Consider the following 21,086-nt stretch of genomic DNA (forward strand, 5'->3'; position numbering starts at 1 on the left):
GTCTGTGCTATCTGGTGGCTTGATATGCTGCTGTGAAGTGACACACTTGTTTTTTTACCAGGCAATATCTATACACTAATATCCTGGTGGAGAAGGTTCATCCTCCAATAAAGTATCAGTGCATGCTTTGCCCAAATATAACTGCAAAGCTACAAACGTGAAATCCTAAAGGAGCTGTATGCGTCAATATGAAATGAGATTTGTTCAATATACTCTTCAGTCCTCTGGCAGGTAAAGCTGCAAATGCTTTGTAAAGTACCCAGAATGCTCCTATCAGACCTTAACTCACAAAGATACTTGTCTTACTCATGACAAGACTTCTTTAAACATAAAAAAATAAGTTTTTTGTGAAGCATGTAACTAGTACATCACAACAGTACCTTCCAGTTGCCTGCGGAAAGATTCTGCAGAGATCCTGCAGCTCCTTCTAGAGTGGCTGGGTTTGAACTCTCTGCTAGCAGCGTTAGATATGGCTTGACTACTGATGGATGCCACAACATTTCAACACCCCGGGGAGATTTGGAAAATCCTGGAATTGGTCCAACACCATCCCACTGTGAATGAAAACAACAAGGAAAGCTGTGAAGCATACAAATAACATTTAAAAACCTGAAATAAAAATGTAATACGAAGTACTACTAACTGCAAACTCTAGTTTGCTGAATAGTTACTAAAACTCATGAAACTGTTTACAATATAACTATATAGTAAAACCAACAGAACCATAAACATAAAACATTTTAGATGGGAAACTTCCTTTTGTGAATGTGGATGGATCCACTGGATGTGGTAGACACTTGTCTGTTACAAAAAAGCCCACACAACATGCCAGAAAGTTTTGGCGATTTACTGTTCTAACTAGGTAAACATTACACCTTTACTTGACTAATCCCAGAATCCCATTCTGTTACAAGGAAAAAAACGACATCACTTCAAAGGATGACCCCCCCCCCCGGGGGGGGGGGGGGATTAGACCTCAAAGACTAACCATTCTTGCCTTCTTGTGCAAAGTGAAAACAACTCAGTAGTTGTAGTTTTACATTTACCATATCATGCTTTCTGTATGTTTTTATTATCTCGAGATGTAATTTATGCGGAACTTCCCTGAAAGAGAAACATCTCAATATGGCAGGTTCACATAGTTATCAGAACGTATATAAAGTACAACAGATCCAAAACACAGCTTGGAAATACTGTTTAAGAAAACATACCAGTGCCTTACAAGTGAACCACATAAGGTGATGCATCCTTTCATCTATCCCTGACCCCATGGGTGTCACTTCAGCAGTGACAATCATCTACAGCCAAGGTTCACACTGCTGGGTGGCTAAGCCCTGCCCAGAGTTGTTCTTCAATACCACACACTCACAACTATGGCCAGTTTAGAGTGTCCAATCCACCTACTGCATGTCTTTGGAATGTGGTAGGAAACTGGAGCATCTGGAGGAGATCCATGCAAACACAAGGTGGACACGCAGAATCCACACAGAAGGCACTATGACCTTGACTCAAACCAGCGAACCTCCTGCTGTGAGGTGACAATGTTATCCTCTGCACCACTATAACACCAACATGCATAAGGTGATATTCCTTAGTTATTTGCTAACCAGAAATTGGGCCAGTTAAACTAATAAAACATTTATACATATACCTTTTCTATAGCTTTGAAAGAGTTGCCCTTACAATAGACAATATAATGAAATAAAAATACTAAACACTTCATGAACATGTTTGAAAGGAACTTCTACAATAGGTCCAACTAGTTCACTACCCCCTTCGCCTGCTCTGCACACCCTAACATTTTTGGCATCCAGATTTGCAGGAGCCACACACCTCTGCTTTCATGGCGCAATGTTGCCACTCCCTGCCTGGATTGACTGACATACTCACTGCTACAGTATACAGTCCTACATCAAACAGGTAAACACTGTAGAATGAAATACACTTTCAAAACGCTCTACTATGACATAAACCTTCTTTGGTAAATATGATCAATTTCTGACTATGTAAAACAGATATAAAAAATGAAGATGTACGGCTACAGTCCAAAAACCAAAGGGAATGGAGGAAGCTCTTCTCAAAGACTTAAACATATACATGGTATTTGCATGTTAGTACCAACTTACTGCAAAAGGACCTTTTATGCAGTGCTAGTCAATGGGATGTGCTCACAATCACTTAAGAGAAACAGGACCAGGGAGATGCAAATCAGCAAAGAATGAAACAGAGGCTTCAGTATATGATGTTATACAATTCAACCTTGTTTAAAGGGAAGTTCTAATCCTAGAATGAACAGACAGGATATAAAACATTGGCAGTTGAACAAATCACAATTGTACTGTTACTTGTTACAGATTTATTCCTTAAATGACATTACAGTAACAAGTAATCTAAACGAGCATCTCCCTGTGTGCTTTTGAAAGAAGCTGGGGAGATTCCTGGATGTAGAAGAAACCCTGTATTTATTTGGTTACTGGCTTCCTTTTCTGACTTGGAGCAAATAACATGAAAAGAATGACCCTCACTTACTATTCTCATTACTGACATTTGACCTTTAACCCTGCCTTCTCTTTCAATTCCTATTACATTTCTTTTTACCTCTTGTTCCCATTACATTGCATGTACTTTATCAACCTAAATCAATTCCAGATTGCTTTTTTTTTTAATCTTCTACCATTAACCCATTTCTTTCACTAACCAAAGACTTATATTTACGGCTTGTTTAATGGGAATTACCCACTAAGCCAAGCAAGACATGACCTGGTAGGTATCACAAACCAAACACTTCTGAAATCTCATTTCCACTTTAACAAACCTTTTTTTTAAACAGGGGAATATGTAATTCTAAGCAAATTAAATCCAAAGGAAAAATGTTTACTGTACAGTTTTGTAAGATTTAAATCACACATATTGTCCTACATTTAAATGGCAAACCACTTAAACTATTTTTATACAAACCTGATCTTCTTGTGGTTGCTTCTTTTTCTTTTTTTTCTTCTTGCCCCAACAGCTTGAGTCTGAATCTTTGCTGGGAGATTCACTGCCAAGCAAGCCATCTAGTTCATTTGTACCTAGCAGCCGAGCTTGTGGAACCTCAATTTCCAGGCGATAAGAGAGATTTCGCAATGTGCAAACACAATTTTCAACAGTCTGAAAGAGCAAAAAATGTTGCCAAGAGTTCAGCATCTGTCAAATATGTGCATATAAAATCACAGTCAATTCCATGCATAAAACCAATCACTGTCCTGACTGAATAACTTGTATCTGGCAGGAATATTGAAAAGTAGCATTCATGTTTGGAACTGTAAACAACTCAACTGGTACAAGGAAAGGACGAATTACAGTCCCAGAAATAAAAGACATATAGTTCTACCAAAACCATGTGCAGTACCCATGTGTAGCTAACATAACCACAACATACCATCTTTACATGAAATACTGATTCCCACTACAAACAAGCACTGATTGAGTATCATTTACTTTGGTTAATTTACAGCTTTAATGGACACAGGCTTAGATAATACAGATCAGGTTATATGAGAAGAATATTTGTGATAAATGGGGAGTTGGTCTACAACGCAGAAGATGAGAGTGACAGACAAGAGACGTAGGTGTGCCATATGGCACATACTTTGCCTCACTACCAAGGTGGGTTCTCAACAAAGGCCGCATGAGTGTACAATGGATATGATATCACACACTTGTATACAATCCCAGCTGGCTGCTGGCAATGGCAAAGAAAGAGGGGAAGTAGACACTGGGTTCTCTCTATAGGGCTAAATTGTATCTTACTAACCATGCCAGACTTGCAACAGCCAGAACACATCTATTTTATCTTCCCTGCTTTACTGTTCACAAATATTTACCAATCTTCGCAAATCTGAACTGAATAGCATTGAATCCTGCTATAACAAAATAGCCAAATTTGCCAGTAATCAGTCTCAAAGATCTCACCATTGCACTGCCCTTCTTCAGCTGAACTGGTTATAGCTCCTTCACCTGCTTACTCTGACTCAGCTACTAATTGCCCATACCGTCTTATACAAGCCTGACAACTGCCCAGCTATATCTGACCTTGTCCAATCCTACACTAATCTAAAATCTCTTAGGTCTGCTGATAAAGTACTGCTGAAGGTTAACAAAACCCCAAAACTCTCACGGCGTCTCCTTATACCCACATATCATTGCCAAACACTGGAATTCTCTATCTCAGCATATTCTGTCCATCAGTGAATCACATTCATTTAAACAGTCCCTAAAGGAATATTTCACCAAACATAGGTTTTGCTCATGTTCTCCACCAGGCTAACCAATTTAACCCCTTAGTGTCTAACTTCCTTCTCTCCATCACCCATTGTCAATATTTCTTGGCAATTGAGCCTTCTTAACTTCAGTTTGTGATATTTTTATCCTGAAAAATATACATATTTTTGTTTTGTCTGTATGAATAGTATAAGCTTATTGTACAACCATTGTTATATGCTTTTAGATACAATGTCAAGGAACTTGCGTTTGAACTCCTACTGTAATTGTTTATAGGTTTATAGGTTAGTACTAGGCTAACTTTGCCCTTGCGAGCCATTTTAAGCCTAGCCAGTTATCCCCTGTGAGATTCAAACCCTGTACCTTGTGTTTGTAAGGCAAACACCTTAACCATTAGGCCACCCTACCAACTCATCGGTACAAATGTATAATTATGTAATCTTTCTTGGAGCTTTTCTGCCCGGGTCTCCCCTGAAAACGGGCTTCTGGCCCAGTCGGGCACTACCCAGTTATCAAATGTAAATAAATAATTTTACTCAGCAACAGAGAGTTTTAGCCTGTTTAGTGGTAGTACAAGTAGTTAGCCCTGCATGTCAGAACTGTGCTGTTATGGGGAAATAGTCTGAGGGTTTCTATGAAGAACACTGGATCTGCAGCGAGTCATAAGCCAGAATAGCAGCAACATGTTTATGTGAGCAGATAAATTCTCTTCTGCTCGCTAACCACCTTGGCATTTTTCTCTTAACAAGCATGCAAGGTCCGGCAACATCAAAATAATTAAGAGAGGTATATTGACAGGTAGTAAAATAAATAAAACATATTAATTTAATTAAGGAGGTTGCCAACACACTTAAGCTCTTACACCTACCATTTTATGGATAAGGGTCTTGTAAAGGTGGGAAGGGGGGGTTAAAAAATGTCCCAACATATGCAGTGTCATGTGAACTGTGATTTATCTTTCCTTCACTTCTTTTTATCCTATACCATCATAGTCTGTGAATTTTATCCTGTTAACTTATGTAAGTTACAATTAAAAATATAACAAATTACCTGTTAAAGTTTCTGTTCAGTAAGATTTGTACTAATCGACAATTCCTCAATTACATTCTCCATTTCATCCACATCTATCACAGAACAGACTGCTATGCTTTTTTGTTAGTATATCCAAACAGGTTTGCAGTACATTTAAACCATTTTTAACACTTTGCTCTGCTTCCATAAATATAAAGCACAATTTCCTTGCTTCATTCAGCTAAGAAATGTATCCACTTGCTGTTCCTAGAGGTCTACTGTGTTGTTCGTAGTCTCTCACTTCGCTTGATTCACAGATGTGTTCCTCTGATCTGCTTTAAAGGATCTAGCTGTGGAAGGTAGGATTTCACACACAAATCAGAATCTCTGGATCTTCTGTGGCTTTTCTCATCTTGGCTTCAAATGTCTGGACCTTGTATTTGATCTTGTGGAAGTTATCGATATTGTCACCTTCTTGGCTACATGTATCTTCCGTTTCTACAATGCTGGCTATGTCTTGGTTTGTTGTGTTTGGTTGCGCTTGAACAGAACCTCTGTGAGTCTTGGGCCCGCTTCTTCCAGGATATCATTCCATTGGCTAATTAGGGTGGTCTCCAGGTTCTTCCAAATAGGTTGTTTCCTGAGTTGTAGCCCTCTTGGGACTCTCTTTTTCAAGACAGATTTTTAGGTATGCTTCTTCCCATTGGAGGCAAATCATGTCTTTCAGTCGGTTCTTTAGTAATTCAAAGGAGTTATTTGTGTTGTTTTCCATCGGCCCTACACTGTCCTTTTGGTTTTCTCTAGGTCCAGTTTGGGTGTCATCAAGAGTTCCCTAAACCAAGAAGTCTCCATCTTCTGAGGTAGACTCGAGTTGGCAGGAGCAGGAAAACTACAAGGGTCATCTGGGGGAAAAACGAAAAACACGGTTACCTGCCAAGTCCTAGTCTCAAGTTGAGCAAATGTAGGAACCTTAGTGATGGAAGTCACCAAGGGAAAAAATGAAGAAATGTATCCACATCTGTGAATCAAGAGAAGTGGGAGACTACGAACAACACAAAAGACCTCCAGGAACAGCAAGTGGATACATTTTGTTTTATCCCTTAGTGACTTCCATCACTAAGGTTCCTACACTTGCTCAACTTGAGACTAGGACTTGGCAGATAACTCGTTTTTTTCCCTTCATTCAGCTGGAAATGGGCAACATTTTCCAACACTTTCTCCTATTAATCTTCACTGAATTATTCCTTTTTTTCTCGAACTCCATTTTTCTCCACTTCACTTCTTAGACATCTTAATTTCTATCCCATTTTCTGACATCCACAGCTGTATATTTTTATAAGCGATGCTGTAGTACTGCTCTAACTCCTTTTGTTACATGATTATTATACAATGACTACTACTCTAACTACATTTATTAAATGCACTATAAAAAAAGAGAAGTTATGCACTCACCATAAAGTTCCATCTGTGTTGTCGATCTTCATTTATCCTTTACCTTTGGGACACGGTTCAAAGCCTCAGAAACGGCTCGACTGTTACATAGCTCACACACCAGCCAAACACCCCCGCGCTAAGATTCTACCCACAAAACCCCTCATTACTTCAGAACGAGTTTGCAGCTACCCAGAAAGACAAAGGAATTTGTAAACAGAATTGAAGAGGCCATGTTCAAGATCAAACCTGATAAAGTTACCAGGACAAGCATCCGATCCTCCAGAAAGTCTATAGGAGGGGGAAGGAGGGTGGGGTGCAAAGGATAGATGAAGACAGATAACACAGATGGAACGTTATGGTGAGTACATAACTTTATCTGATCTTGTCAACCTTCATTTATCCTTTACCTTTGGGACAGAGTTCCTAGTCACTTTAGATCCTGGGTGGCCTTTTGGAAGTATATTCCTGAGAACCATAGAGCCAAAGGATGTTCTTCCCCTGGAGACTAGATCCAATTGGTAATGAGTGATAAAGGTGTCCGGAGTAGCCCATGTTGCTGCTGTGCATATTTAACCAAGGAAGCCTTGGAATGGAAAACAGCAGACGTGGCTATTGATCTAGTGGAGTGCACTCTCACTGGTGCTGGTAACTTGAAATTATTTTAATGTATATGAAAGTAATAGTCTCTTAGCCATTTTGACATGGTAACTTTTGAAACAGATTTTCCCAGAGATGGACTGGAGAAAGATACAAATAACTGGTTTGATTTTCTAGATTCTTTAGTCCTGCTGAGGTAGAAATGTAATTGGCTTGAACATCCAGTAAACATAAGCAATATTCACCTTTAAAAAAACAAAAAAAAGACAACAAACAAAAAAAAAAATCCAAAAAAGAGACACACTGAGGCACACTGGGCCTCTGTCAGTGTCAGTGTTTCTTGATCCTGGTTTTTTCCATTTCAATATTCACCTTTGTTGGAAAAACTGGGAAAGAAAACGGGTACATCAATAGTTTGATTAATATTAGATTCTGAGACCACCTTAGGGAGAAAAGATGGGTTGGTTCTTAGTGAAACCCTATCCTTATGAAAAAAACAAATATGGGGGTTTTAAAGATAATGCTTGTATCCCAGAAATTCTTCCGGTGGAGGTTATGGCCATCAGAAAAATAGTTTTCCAGGAGAGCAGCTTTAAGTGACATGTCGCTGCCAGTTCAAAGGGGGGAGCACTAAAGACTGCAAAACCAAGGTCAGATCCCAAGGAGCTAGAGGGTCTTTAAAGTGAGGTTTTAATCATAAAGCCCCTTTCGTGAACACTTTACATAATCTATGGGAAAGTAGTGAATGGTCTTTGAAGCCATTATGGAAATTGTAAAAGTAGAAGCTCCTTGACTGAAAAGCATAGCGAAAACTCAAAAACGTTTTCAACCAGTGCAGAAAAGGGGTTAAGATCATTATCATTATCATAGGCCCAAATAGAAAATCGTTTCCACTTGCTTAGATAGACTTTCCTGGTGGAAGGTCTACGGGAAGCCAGTAGAATTTTTTGGACTGAGGAAGATGAATTCTTCTGCCTGGCAACTAATGGAATTAGCGCAACCAAGCTGTAAGCATCAGGTTCTGAAGGTTGGGGTGCACCAGTCCCTGTGAGTGAGACAAAAGATCTGAAAATGGGTTAAGAATCCGCGGATGGTGAATTAGATGAGGCCATAGAAAGGGGAACCAGACTTGTCGAGGCCAGAAGGGCGCAATGAGGATCACTTTGTTTCTCAACCTGCTGGCTTTAAGAAGAGAGGAAACAGAGGGGAGGGGGGGAGGCATACAGTAGATCCGAGGGCCAATTGTGGAGGACAGTGTCTCTCGGGGACTCCTCCTGAGGAGAAATATGGGCACTTCTTGTTTTGGGGTGATGCAAAGAGGTCACAGCAAGGTTGGCCCCGGCGATGGAAAATCTCCTTTGCCACCCTGGGATTGAGAGACCACTTGTGAGACAGAAGAATGCATCTGCTCAGTCTGTCCGCTATTACGTTTGAGCTCCCTGGGATGTATGTTATTAGAAAGTGGTTGGAGGATATCGCCTATTGCCACACGCAGAGCTTCTCGGGAGGGGATAAGATTTGGTTCCACCCTGTTTGTTGATGTTCCAGACCACAGACATGTTGTCTGATTGAATTGCAATTGTTCCAAGAGGCAAGACAGATTGAAAGGCTTGCAATGCTAACAGCACTGCCCTCAATTCCAGGACACTGATATGCAAGTTGGACTCTATCGAGAACCAAGTGCCTTGGACTGTTCTTCCCAGATAATGCCCCCCCCCCCCATCTGTGAGGCATCTGTGGTCACTATTGCTATGGGTTGAGAGGGACAAAGGGACTGTCTAAAAGGATTTCCTTGGATTCCATCCACCAGGATAACTCCTCCTTGCAGCGACTGGTGATAAGAACTGGGTACACTAGTGGATAAGTTAGGATGGACCATTGGGATACTAGAAGCCATTGTAGCAGCTGCATATGAAATCTTGCAAGTGGAACTAAGGTAATGGTCGCCGCCATAGACCCTAAAGCTCAGAGAACTAGAAGTACAGGAGCCTTGTCGTTGGAAAGAATGGCATGTACTTGACATTTTACCTTCTGTAGCCTGTGAAGAGGCAGGGAAGCTACACAACAGATAGTATTCAGACGAGCGCCTATGAGCTCTAGATCCTGAGTGGGAGTAAGCTGATATTTTGAGTGATTTAAGGTAATGCCCAGATGGGTGAACAGGTGTAGGATGAACTCTGTTACTTGAAGCAGTAAATGCCTGGTGGGAGTGGTGATGAGCAAGTCATCCAAATAAGGAAACACCCGGAATCCATGCAGTCTCAAGTGAGCTGTTACTGCTGCCAAACATTTGTTGGCCACCCTGAGGGCTGTGGTGAGGCCAAAGGGCAGCACTCTGAACTGAAAATGACCATCTGGAGCATTTGTCCATTTTTATGTAGTAATACGAGTCCTGAAGGTCTATAGAGCACATTCAGTCATTTTCCTCTAGAAAGGGAAGTACAGACTGAACCATGACCACCCATAATTTTGCTTGCTGAACAAACTTGTTCAGAAGGCTGAGATCCAATATTGGTTTCAAGTCCCCTGTCTTTTTTGGCACAAAAAAGAACCTTGAGTAAAATCTGGATCCATTTGGTCTGGTGGGACTTCTTGGATGACTCTTTTTTCTAGCAGCTTTTGAATTGCTAAGGCTGCTTGGTCTCTTGGATTGGGTGGAACATCGTGAAGACTTCGTTTTGATCTCAGAAAAAAAGAGTAAATGGAATATGGTAACCTCTGACAATGATACTCTGCACCCAAGCTTCTGAAGTTATTTGTTGCCAGTATCTTGAGTGCAGTGAAAATCTTCCCCTTACTGCTTCCAGAGGCAAACTTTCAGGAGCGCTGACAGGATTGTCCAGAGAAAGAATCTCTGCTACCCTGATTTTGCGGGCCACCTCTGCTTTGGGGTCAGTGTCTTCCATTAGAGCTCCCCCCTCTACCTCGAGGGGAGCCTCCACCACATGTCTGGAAAAGGCCCTTGGGATTTTCTGAACCACATCTTCCTGTTCCTCTGATTCCTAGAGTAGGACTATTGGGGAGCAGAAAAACGTATGCCCACTGCAGACAGGGTCTTTCCATCCTTCTCACATCTGGCTAGCCTACACAATATACATAGGAAGAATGCCTTTCAGAGTTGGGCATCTTCCGTCCAGAATCTTGGTGCTGTTTAAAGCCTGTAGTGCCTTTCGATTTCTCAGCCATGCTGACAGATGCCAAAAAAAAACTAGGAGTCAACAGGGGGCAAACACACACACACACACACACACACACAAAACACAGAAAGAAAAGAAAAAAAACTACTAACAATCGTAGGTTAAAATTAACTAAAGAGGTAGAGAAAGGGAGGGAGAGATTACCAACGATAGCAGAAACAGAATCCCATATGCTAGGGAGAATACACTCACTCGACAAGAAAGTGGGTAGAAGAGATAAGAAAATACGTGTGTGTGTGTGTGTGTGTATATATATATATATATATATATATATACACACACACAGACACACAAGTATTGAAAAAGGTTAGATTAACCTATTAAAACACAAGAAAATTTTACTTAGCTGTGACAGAAAATGGCCGACGCATCTTGCGATAAGAGCGGCAAATGAGATCTGAGGTAATATGGAGAGGGGCATTGTGGTTAGAGTCTTAGCTCAAGAGTTTTTGGCTGGCATGAGCTATGTAACGGCCGAGCCAATTCTGAGGATCAGAACCATGTCCCACAGGTAAACAATAAATGAAGATTGGCAACATCAGATACTATGTTAATCAGTGTTGTTAATTAGTGCTAGTAAAACTGCTGAAGTTTTTTGCCATGGGCCTCCTCTGAAAAGGGGTCAGCACTGTCCCAGTCTGACCTTCTCAGTAAACAAATGGAAATAAAGTCTTTAATTCATCCCACTGTCACTGCACTCCTATTTGGTACCTCATACTTATCTAGAGGTACACTGTCCTCTGCCAATTATTTCCCAGTACCCTCCCTGCATCTTCCCTGTAATCGCCCATTTCCAGATTCACTTGTAGGGCAGCATTATGCTCCTGAGTTTCTTCATGTCCAAATAGCCATCAGAAAGACCCTTACCATATATTAGCTAGCCACAGAACTCCCTCTGTGACACAAGAAGATCACACCACCTATCTACAGGAACTAGAATCAATCAGTATTAAACCCAACCCCGTTTTCCTAGGTGATCTAGGCTATCAAGTTATAGACTGGGAAACCTACACCACTACAAGTACTGCACAAGCACAGAGATTCCTGGGCAGTGTCAATACAAACATCCTGGAACAGTTAGTCACAGTACCCACTAGGGGGAACAGCATATTGGATCTTGTCCTTACTAATGTAGGAGCATCTTGCACCATCCTTTGTGTATCTTCATCACTTGCTATATCTGACCATAAATGGTCTCTTACAGAATAAGGCAAACTACAAATCCCTTCCACCCAAGGTACCTTTAGAAATTTCTTAAAGCAACCTCCTCCTAAGTGACACACTGGCAAGTTTCAAATCTCCACCAAACACACTTAATTCCACTGAATACACAAAAATGTATAACAACAACAGCAGCAGGGCAAAACCCTAGAAACAACCCCACATGGCAGAACCATAATATCAAAAAGCCATACAATAAAAGAATAAGAATTTTGACCAAAAATAGAGTAATTCCCAGAATGCTAGAACCTTTGTCAATGAAATAAAACAAAAAAACTTGGAGCTTAATAAAATCCACCAAAGCCGAGTTTGAGGCTGAAATAACTACTCCTGTGAAAGACAATCTCAAAGTCTTTTTTATTTATGTGCACAACTTCAAAAGTACAACACAGCATTGCAGTGAGCTGATTGTGAATGATGTTGCCTACAAACTGAGGCTGAAGTTATAGCCAACCTACTGGCTGATAAATTCTGCTCTAACTTTCTCTCTCTGTCACCTTCCATCTGCCCCTGAAGATACAGCAGAAAAGTACAGTTGTGTACACTTACCACAAATGTAGATGTTCAAGTGTATTCACTGTTGCAGTCATTACATTTGGGTAATCTGCTGGCAGGTTGCCCCCAGTCGGCCTGATTAACAAAGTCTTGGATCCTGCATCGGTTGCTGTCCCTTCTTCCATGACGTCAGGTCATCAGGGGTATAAAACATGCAGCCGACACCATTACATCAGTTTTCCTTGCCCCAGATGTCAGGCGGCCCCCAAATAGGGAGCAAATAAAATTAAAAACACAAAAATATACCTCCAACCAAAAGCAAATACGCCAGAAAGGCTTTTAAGCATAGTAAAAGAAAGTAGAGGTACAGTCAGAGAAAAACGGGGCTGGAGGGAGGGTAACCAGGACTGCAACAGTGAATACACTCGAACATCTACATTTATGGTAAGTGTACACAACTGTACTATGTTCTTCGTGTTTCACTGTTGCAGTCATTACATTTGGGTAGATTCCCAAAGCTATGGTTGGGAGGAGGGATTTATACGGCATTAGGACCAGCTATAAGGCCCTGCAAGACAGCAGTGGCAAAGCCAGCCCTGGATTTAGAGAAAATTGATAAATGATAATGCTTGGTGAAAGTATGTACAGAGCTCCATGTAGCAGCTTCTAGAATACCCCTGGTAGGAACACCTCTGAGAAAGGCTGCAGAAGTAGATGCAGCCCTGGTGGAGTGAGATCTGGTCCCCTGGGGAATAGGTTTTCCATGATGCTTATAGCAAAAATGAATGCAATGGCTTATCCATTTAGAAATGGTTTGTTTTGAAATAGCCTTCCCCTCTGTCCCAGCAGCAAATGCTACTAGCAATTGTTCAGATTTTCTTCGAAATTTAGTTCTGTCCAAGTAGAATCTAAGTTGTCTGTGCACTTCTAAGGAATGCAGAATCCATTCCCCTTTGTTCTGTGGATTGGGAAAGAAGGATGGCAAATGAATGGACTGATTAAGAGCCACACTGGAAACTACCTTGGGCATGAAGGACGGATTGGTCCTCAGAGATACCCTGTCCGCATGAAAGATGATGAAAGGCTCCACTGCCATAAGGGCCTGTAATTCAGATATCCTTCTAGCTGAAGTGATTGCTAAAAAGAAGGCTGTTTTCCAAGAAAGAACTTTCAAGTCTGCAGTAGTAGTTGGCTTGAAAGGAGGTAGAGTGAGCTTCTCCAAAACTAAGGTAAGGTCCCAAGGCAGGAGTAGGAGCTCTCCTGAGTGGTCTCAAGTTCTTTGCCCCTCTGAGATACTGCTTGAGCAGGGGATGAGAAAAGAGGGGTGGTTCTGTGTTATAGTGAGCTGAAATAGCTGAGGTGTGGATTTTAATAGAGGAAAAAGATAGGCCCTTGTGAAGAATCTCAGTTAAGTATTGCAAAATCTGAGGTAAATTGGGTGCTCCTGTGCTCATCCCTAAAGATTGGTTCCAGGCGCAGAATCTTTTCCATTTGTCAGCATAAGATTTTCTAGTACTAGGTCTTCTCGCCTCCAAGATGACATCCATCACAGGTTTGCTGAGGGATTCTAAGGGTGAATTTAAGTGATTAACCAGGCTGCAAGGTTCAATGCTGGAAGCTGGGGGTGCAGAATTTGGTTCTCCTGCTGAGACAGCAAGGAAGGTGTCTGAGGCAGGTGCCATGGAGATATTTGCGACACACTGCGCAGGAGTGGGCACCAGTGTTGGTGTGGCCAGTATGGAGCAATCAAAATCATTCTTGGTTTGTCCGGATTGACTTTTAGCAAAACACTGGAGAGCAGAGGCAGAGGGGGAAAGGCGTAGACCGATACGTTTTTCCAGCTGAAGGACAGAGCATTCACTTTCCAGGCTTTTTGAGGGGAATCCTTGTGCAAAACTTGTCCAAATGGTAGTTCTGGGGAGAGGCAAGTAGATCTATGTCTGGGCTCCCCCATTTGCTCGTCAACATGTTGAAAATCTGTGGTTCCAGTTTCCACTTGTGTGGGTCCATGAGATTTCTGCTTAGTCCGTCTGCCAGTGTATTCAATTTTCCTGGCAGGAATTGAGCTTGTAGGTGCACTTGGTAGCTCAAGGCTATGTTCCACAATGCCATGCCTAGTCTGCAGAGGGGGTAGGAATGTGTACCCCCCTGCTTGTTTATGTACCACATAACAGTGGTGTTGTCCGTCTTTACCATTAGTTGTCCTGGAAGAATGTAGGCCTTGAAGGCTGTCAGAGCATTCTGTACAGCTAACATTTCTTTTTGATTGATATGCAGGTGCAAATGATTTTGGTTCCATTTGCCCTGAATGCATTTCCCTGCCAGATGAGCCCCCCATGCATAGTCTGATGCATCTGTAGTTAGGGTTTGGGTGGCAGGGGATAGTGTGAATGGCAGTCCCTTGTTTTGGTGGCAAGCCTCTGCCCACCATTGGAACTCTAGGCGTAGGCGAGGTACGACAGGAATCATTGTTTCCAGGCTGTGACAACGTTGACTCCATAGACATTTTAAGTACCACTGTAGTTTCCTCATATGCAGTCTTGCATATGGAATTAGAAGAATGCAGGCAGCCATGAACCCCAAGGCTTGCAGTATTTTTCTTGCAGATAGCAGGGTTTTTCTGGCCACTTGTTTGAAGTAAGTTACCAAATGAATTTGCTTCTCTGGTGTGAGGAAAGCCATCTGGGCAGTTGTATTCAAGCTTGCACCCAAGAATGTAATCTGTTGAGAGGGTACCAGTTGTGATTTATTTTCGTTTATGGTGTACCCAAGACAAGTTAGAACCTTTTTTTTTTACAAACGCTAGATGATTTAGAAGTATGCCTGGTTTTCTGCCTGAATTAGACAATCGTCCAGGTATGGCTATATTTGAATATTTCTTTGCCTGCAAAATGCAATTACTGGAGCCAGGCACTTTGTGAATACCCTGGGCACAGTAGACATGCCAAAGGGCAGTGCAGAGAACTGATAATGGAAGTAGCCTGCTTTGAAGCGTAGGTATCTTCTGCAAGATTCCCTGATTGGGATGTGCAGGTAAGCTTCTTTTAAATCTAGAGTTGCCAACCAGGCATCTTTGCCTAGCATTGGAAGCAACTGGTGAAGAGTCAGCATCTTGAATTTTGGAATGTCCAGAAAGGTGCTTAGAGTAGGCAGGTCCAGAACTGGACGTCATGATTTGTCTTTTCTAGGTACCAGGAAAAGCCTGGAATAGAAACCTTGACCCTTTTCCTCTTCTGGTACCGGTTGAATAGCCCCCATGTTTAAGAGGGAAAGTACTTGTTTTTGAGCCTCTGCCCACTGATTTGGGGGCAGGTCTGGCCACCTGTTTGGTGTTGGCAATGTGTGGAAATTAAATCTGTATCCCTGGGACACTATATTTAAAACACATTTGTCCTGGGTTATGAGTTCCCAGTTTTTTGCATGACGGGCAATCTTCCCCCCCAAAGGGGCGGTTGAAAGGGAAGTGCTTCGTAATTTTAAAGGAAAGTCATTGAGACTGTTTACCATAGGGGGGTGTCTTGTTATTTCCAGATTTGAAAGTGAAGGCTCCCCCCATAGCTGAGTTCTGAGAGTCCCCTGTAACTGAAACCTGGTGCTTTTTGTGTGTCTGGGTTTGGCTTGAGAGGATCTGGAAGGAGCTGGAAAGGACCGATTCTTAGTAGGCCAGTGCCTACTAAATCATGGAGGTTGCACTTGTAAGAAATATTTTACAGTTTGCATAGATTTAGCTTTATCTTCCATCTTTTTAAGAACTTCTTCAACCTTATTGCCAAACAGGCGGTCCTGATTTAAAGGAGCATTTTGCTTTAACATGATCAGGCAGAGATTGCTCCTTAAGCCAAGCATGCCTTCTAAGCACAGACCAAGTAACAGCAGCCCTGCAAGAGGCCTCTAAAGAATCAAAACCACATTGAAAAGTATGTTTTCCAACTTGTTCAGCAGAATGCAATAAATCCTGTAAATCTTTATTTTCCACACAGTCAGAAGTCAACATAATTTTCTGTTTAAGCAGTCCAATAATATGCTGTTGATATTTTAACATATGAAATTGGCAGTTTAAAGCCCTGATTGCCAAGGTTGCAGAAGTATAAACCTTTTTACCCCCATCTATCCAGCGCCCTGGAGTCTCTATCAGAAGGTGCAGGATTTTTAGCAGTAGAAGCCTTAATGCCCTTGGGCCCCTGAGAAATGGTTTCTGGATCTGCAACAGGATTTTTGAAAAGGAACTTGTGGGACTCAGGAACCCTGTAGTATCGGTCAGGTTTACTAGGAGCCAGAGGCAGGGAATCAGGGGCCATACTGGATTCTGAAAACACATAATCAACAATGTCTAGTAAGGGAGGTATAGCCAAAGGCCTATGCTGAGGTACAAGGAGGAAATCTCTAAGCCTCTTTTTTGAATCAGAAAATTCCTGGCTTTCCCAGTGGAAATGCTCCCTTAAGGTATGTAAAGTTTCCCCAAAAGAAAAGTCCTCTCGGGGGGAAGCAGTGGGAATGGACTCCTCTGCATCAGAATCCTCATAAGTAGGTATGGACAAATTCAGGTCATTAGAAGAGTCAGAAGAAACAGAGTCCTGATCAGAAGATTCATAGTCAAGCTCAGCCCTAGGCCTCTTAGAAGGAGGGGGTTGATTACCCCTGATTAGAGCAATTAGATCTTCAACAATTTTGATCATTTGTTTTTTAGGCATAGGAGCCTGAACATGTGGCCTAGGCATCGTTTTTTTAGACATAGATCGAGATTTAGGCCTTAGTATTGAAGGAGGAGTCGGTTTAATCTTTGCGTTTTTTCGGAATCCCCGTAGTCGGATGGCTAACTGACATCATTTCTGGATAATTAAACCAAGAACCAAAATATTTAGAGGCAAAAATGTACCGATGACGGACAGTGTGCTGATTAAATAAAGCACAAAACCGACAGCAAGGTACGTTGTGGTCAGGGCCTAGGCAAGGAATACAGTACAAATGAAAATCTTTATGAGGTATTTGCTTTCCACAAGTAATGCAATTATTAACTTTTACTGACATCGGTAAGGAGCAACAAAAAGTTTCCCCAATGGGGTACTTACCTTTAAGTTGAAGACTTCGGCTCTGAAACTCGAAAATGAAAATTTCAGGAGTTGGCCGACCGGCACTTGCGAACTGCTTCTGCTTCGGGCACCACACGGCAAGAAAGACTGATGTAATGGCGTCGGCTGCATGTTTTATACCCCTGACGACCTGACGTCATGGAAGAAGGGACAGCAACCAAAGCAGGACCCAAGACTTTGTTAATCAGGCCGAATGAGGGCAATCTGCCAGCAGATTATCCAAATGTAATGACTGCAACAGTGAAACATGAAGAACATCTGTCTTGCTCCAACTATAACATAAAACAAAGTCATAAAAGCACTAACAAAATTTAAAAATACTACCATCAATGGGTTCTGACAATATCCCTCTTGTCTGCAACTTAAATCGCATGAAGAGTGATTTAGGCCCCCCAATACAACACTGTTCAAGAAGGAAATATGGAACTTCCAAACACTGGACCCATCTCAGTTTAGAATCATCAAGGGCCACTCATGCTTATTCAACCAATGGACTTTTTTGAAAAGGTCCCAGAGCAATGGATGAAGGTCTGAAGAAGTTTGCTCATTTTAGTAAACAAAAGCGCTAATTGGAACAGTTTTGAGTATCCGGTGTGGTCTTTTTTTCCTTCATTTTGTTGAAGTTAATGGATGAAGGTAAACTGTTTCACACTGGATACCTCACCCTACCCAAAGATTTTCACACAATCCACTACAGGCATTGTAGGAAAGCTAAATAAACTGGGAATAAACCCATGTCACCAGATGGATTGCAAAGTGGCTCTCAGACAGGACACAAGAAATCAAAATAGGGAAGTTATTTCCACAAAGAGACTAGTCACCAGTGAAGTTCCCCAGGTTCTGTGCTGGGAACTCTCCACCTATTTGGCATCTATTTCTCTGAAGTAAAAGCCAATAGTAAAGGGCTGTGACTAAGTTTGTAGATGACTGCAAGCTAGGAGCAGTCATTGATTCCTCAAATGACTTAGCCATCTGGCAAGAAATCATCAACCACTTTTTTCCCATTTTCTACATGGAGTTGGGGTGTCGTGTCAACTGTTGCCATCTCTCACTGTTCAATGCCACTGTTCTACCTTGTTTGACACTCATGCCTAACTATTGCAGGTCTCTTCCCTCACAATCCATCTACCTCTTTGCTGGCTCCCTCATTTCCTTCTGCCTTCCTGTCTGTCCCAAATCTTCTTCACCAGATTGTCTTCTGCTTTCCTGCATGTGTGCCTCAACCACCGCAATCTGTTCTCTTTTACCTTTTCTGCAATTGGAGCTACTTTACCTTCTCCTCTTATGCCCATATTCCTTCACCTATCTCACAATGTGCATCCTACCACCCATCTCAGTCACTTCATATCTCCATCACCTCTAGCTTCCTCAACTCTTCTGATTTTACTGTCCAAGTTTATGTACCACACAGTATTACTGGTCACACCACTGTTTTGTGCATCTTTCATTTCAGCTTATTTGGCATTCTGTTCTTGTACACCATACCTGACACTGTGCTGTTTGGCTGCAGCCCCTCTGATTCTAGCTTTGACCTCTTCATTCTGATTTTCCTTCTCCTCAACCACCCCTCCCAGATACTTGAAGCTGTTAACCTGTTCCACTATTTTCCCTTCCATCTCAATTTTCAGTTTCTTCTGATTTCCCCGTTGCTGCCATTACAACTGTCATATCTGCACTCTGTTTCATCCCATGTGCCTTCAATTATGCATTCCATTCCCCTTTCCTTTGCTGAAGTTCTTGCTCAGAGTCTGCCTGTAATGCTACATTGTCTGCATACAGCAACTTTCTGATATGTCCCCCTCTGACCTGTTCGCTAATGTAGTCTATCACAAGTATGAACAGCAGTGGGCTCACAGCTGAACCCTGATGCACACCCACTCCCACTTGAAAACCCTCTGGGAGGCTGAACATAGTTCATCCTTGAGTCATTAGGTCCTTGCATTAATTCTACCAGCGTTTCTGGGACTTTGAACCACCACAGGACTGCCCAAATCAGCTTTCTTTGGACCTTGATACCTCTATACTGCCCACAGTTGTGGAAGTCCCCTTTGTTCTTGTACACTCGCAGTAGTATGCTTATTCTCCAGTCATCTGGGATTCACATTTCGTTTCATACTGCTGAGTACCCTCAGTAGCTGTTTCTCGGGTCTATATTAGAAGACCAAAAGTTTAAAATCGCAAATGCCCTAAAGAGTGAAAATGCCAGACCTCAGAGTGCTTTTTTGAGATTGCAGTACAGTGAAGATCAGAATATTTGCCCTTTCCTCACTGTAGTGCAATCTTGGAGTTGGAATATATATTTAGCAGGGGTGTGGGGGACACAGCCCACCACAATAATGATTTTGAGATCCGGCATTTTCACTCTTTACAGCATTTGCAATTTTAAACCTTTGGTCTTCTAATATAGACCCCTGTTTCTCCACTATCTCACCCCAAAATTTTATCATATCTGCTGTGATTCTCATCTGAGCCTGCTGCTTTCCTTGACTTAATTTTCCATAGTGCTGTTCTTACTTCTTCGATCATGAGCTCCTCCTCTTTAATTGTATGCTGTGTATGGGGCAGTACAGCTTCTGTGAGGTTTTCTTCATTCAGAAGCTGCTGGAAGCACTCCATCCATCTGTCTCTGATGTCCTGTGGAATAGTGAGCAAGTTGTTGCAGGCATCCCTTATGAAGTATGTCTGACTTATCTTCTTCATCTTTCTGTCTCTGCCTTGCAACCTGATATAGTTTCTTTGTGCCATCTACTGAGTCACTTCCCAGAAGGTGGTACAATACTTCTTATGCCATATTCTTTTCTATTGGAATTCCTCTCTTAGCCTCTGTGTTAGTCAACGAGTATTCTTTCCTACCGTGGTCCATCTTTTCTATCTCCCACTTTTTTCCTGCACTCCTTTCTTTTGATGACTTCCTGGGCTTCTGCATTTCACCAACAGCTTTCCTTATCTACCTCACTTCCATACCTGGCTCAGCCGCATATCTGTCCTGTAGTCTTACACATGCTGCACTGAGGTGTTGCCATTCTTCATCTCCACCTATTTCCACTTCTTCTTGAGGTGCTACAGCCTTGAGTAATCCATTGAACTGTTGTGCTTCCTCTCCATTCAACTTTCAGGTCTTCAGCCCAGTCTCTGTTGACCTTAGAGTCTCCTTTGACCACTACTTGCAGGTGATTGCGGCAACCAGTGGTTTATGATGTGGGCAGACTGGTTCACTGGGGATAACTGTGCAATTGCTGATTGCAGGAAGGTTTGTCCCAAATAAATAACTGGTGCCAAAATTACAGACAAACTAAATGTCAAAACATACATCATCATATCCTTTGGGAAGTCATTTACCCCGGGGAACTACCACATTGACAATAAGCCCCCTAAGAATTGATCCAGTTGTTCAGGATTTGGGAAGTTATGTGGACAGTGACGTAACTTCCGACAAACACGTGCCCAACTGTCGTAAAACCTACCTTCTACATTGCACATCTTATAAACAAAGGGATTGTGTCTAGCTCTAGCGAACCCCATTGTCCCCCTTTACTTAGCCCTCATTAGGCCAATCATTGAGTATAATGTCTCCTTTGGCATGTATATGTCCAAACATGTGCAACTGGAGAAACCACAGAGATACCTTACTAAAAGGATATAAAGCCTAAACAATGAGTCTTACACGGACCATCTCAAAACCCTGTCACTATAAATGGTATCCTACAGACACTTAAGATGTGACCTGTGCCTGGAATACAAGGCATCCTCCAACCCAATACTGACGGCTTTACTGCAC

The 21,086-nt window shown here is 42.0% G+C and overlaps 1 protein-coding gene across 10 annotated transcripts in view; it reads right to left on the reverse strand.

The window, feature by feature from the left end:
* Window positions 1-21,086, reverse strand: part of PKP4 (plakophilin 4) — a 3,210,231-nt gene that overhangs the window by 236,360 nt on the left and 2,952,785 nt on the right. For all 10 annotated transcript variants that reach the window (XM_044074755.1, XM_044074756.1, XM_044074758.1 and 7 more), the window contains 2 exons: window positions 2,959-3,150; window positions 381-554 (listed from right to left, as the gene is read on the reverse strand). In XM_044074755.1, coding sequence (XP_043930690.1) covers window positions 381-554; window positions 2,959-3,150 — 366 coding nt within the window. The remainder of the gene's footprint in view (window positions 1-380; window positions 555-2,958; window positions 3,151-21,086) is intronic.

This window comes from Protopterus annectens, chromosome 6.part0 (assembly GCF_019279795.1).
Source record: "Protopterus annectens isolate FY-2018-M chromosome 6.part0, PAN1.0, whole genome shotgun sequence".
Classification (NCBI taxonomy): Eukaryota; Metazoa; Chordata; order Ceratodontiformes; family Protopteridae; genus Protopterus; species Protopterus annectens.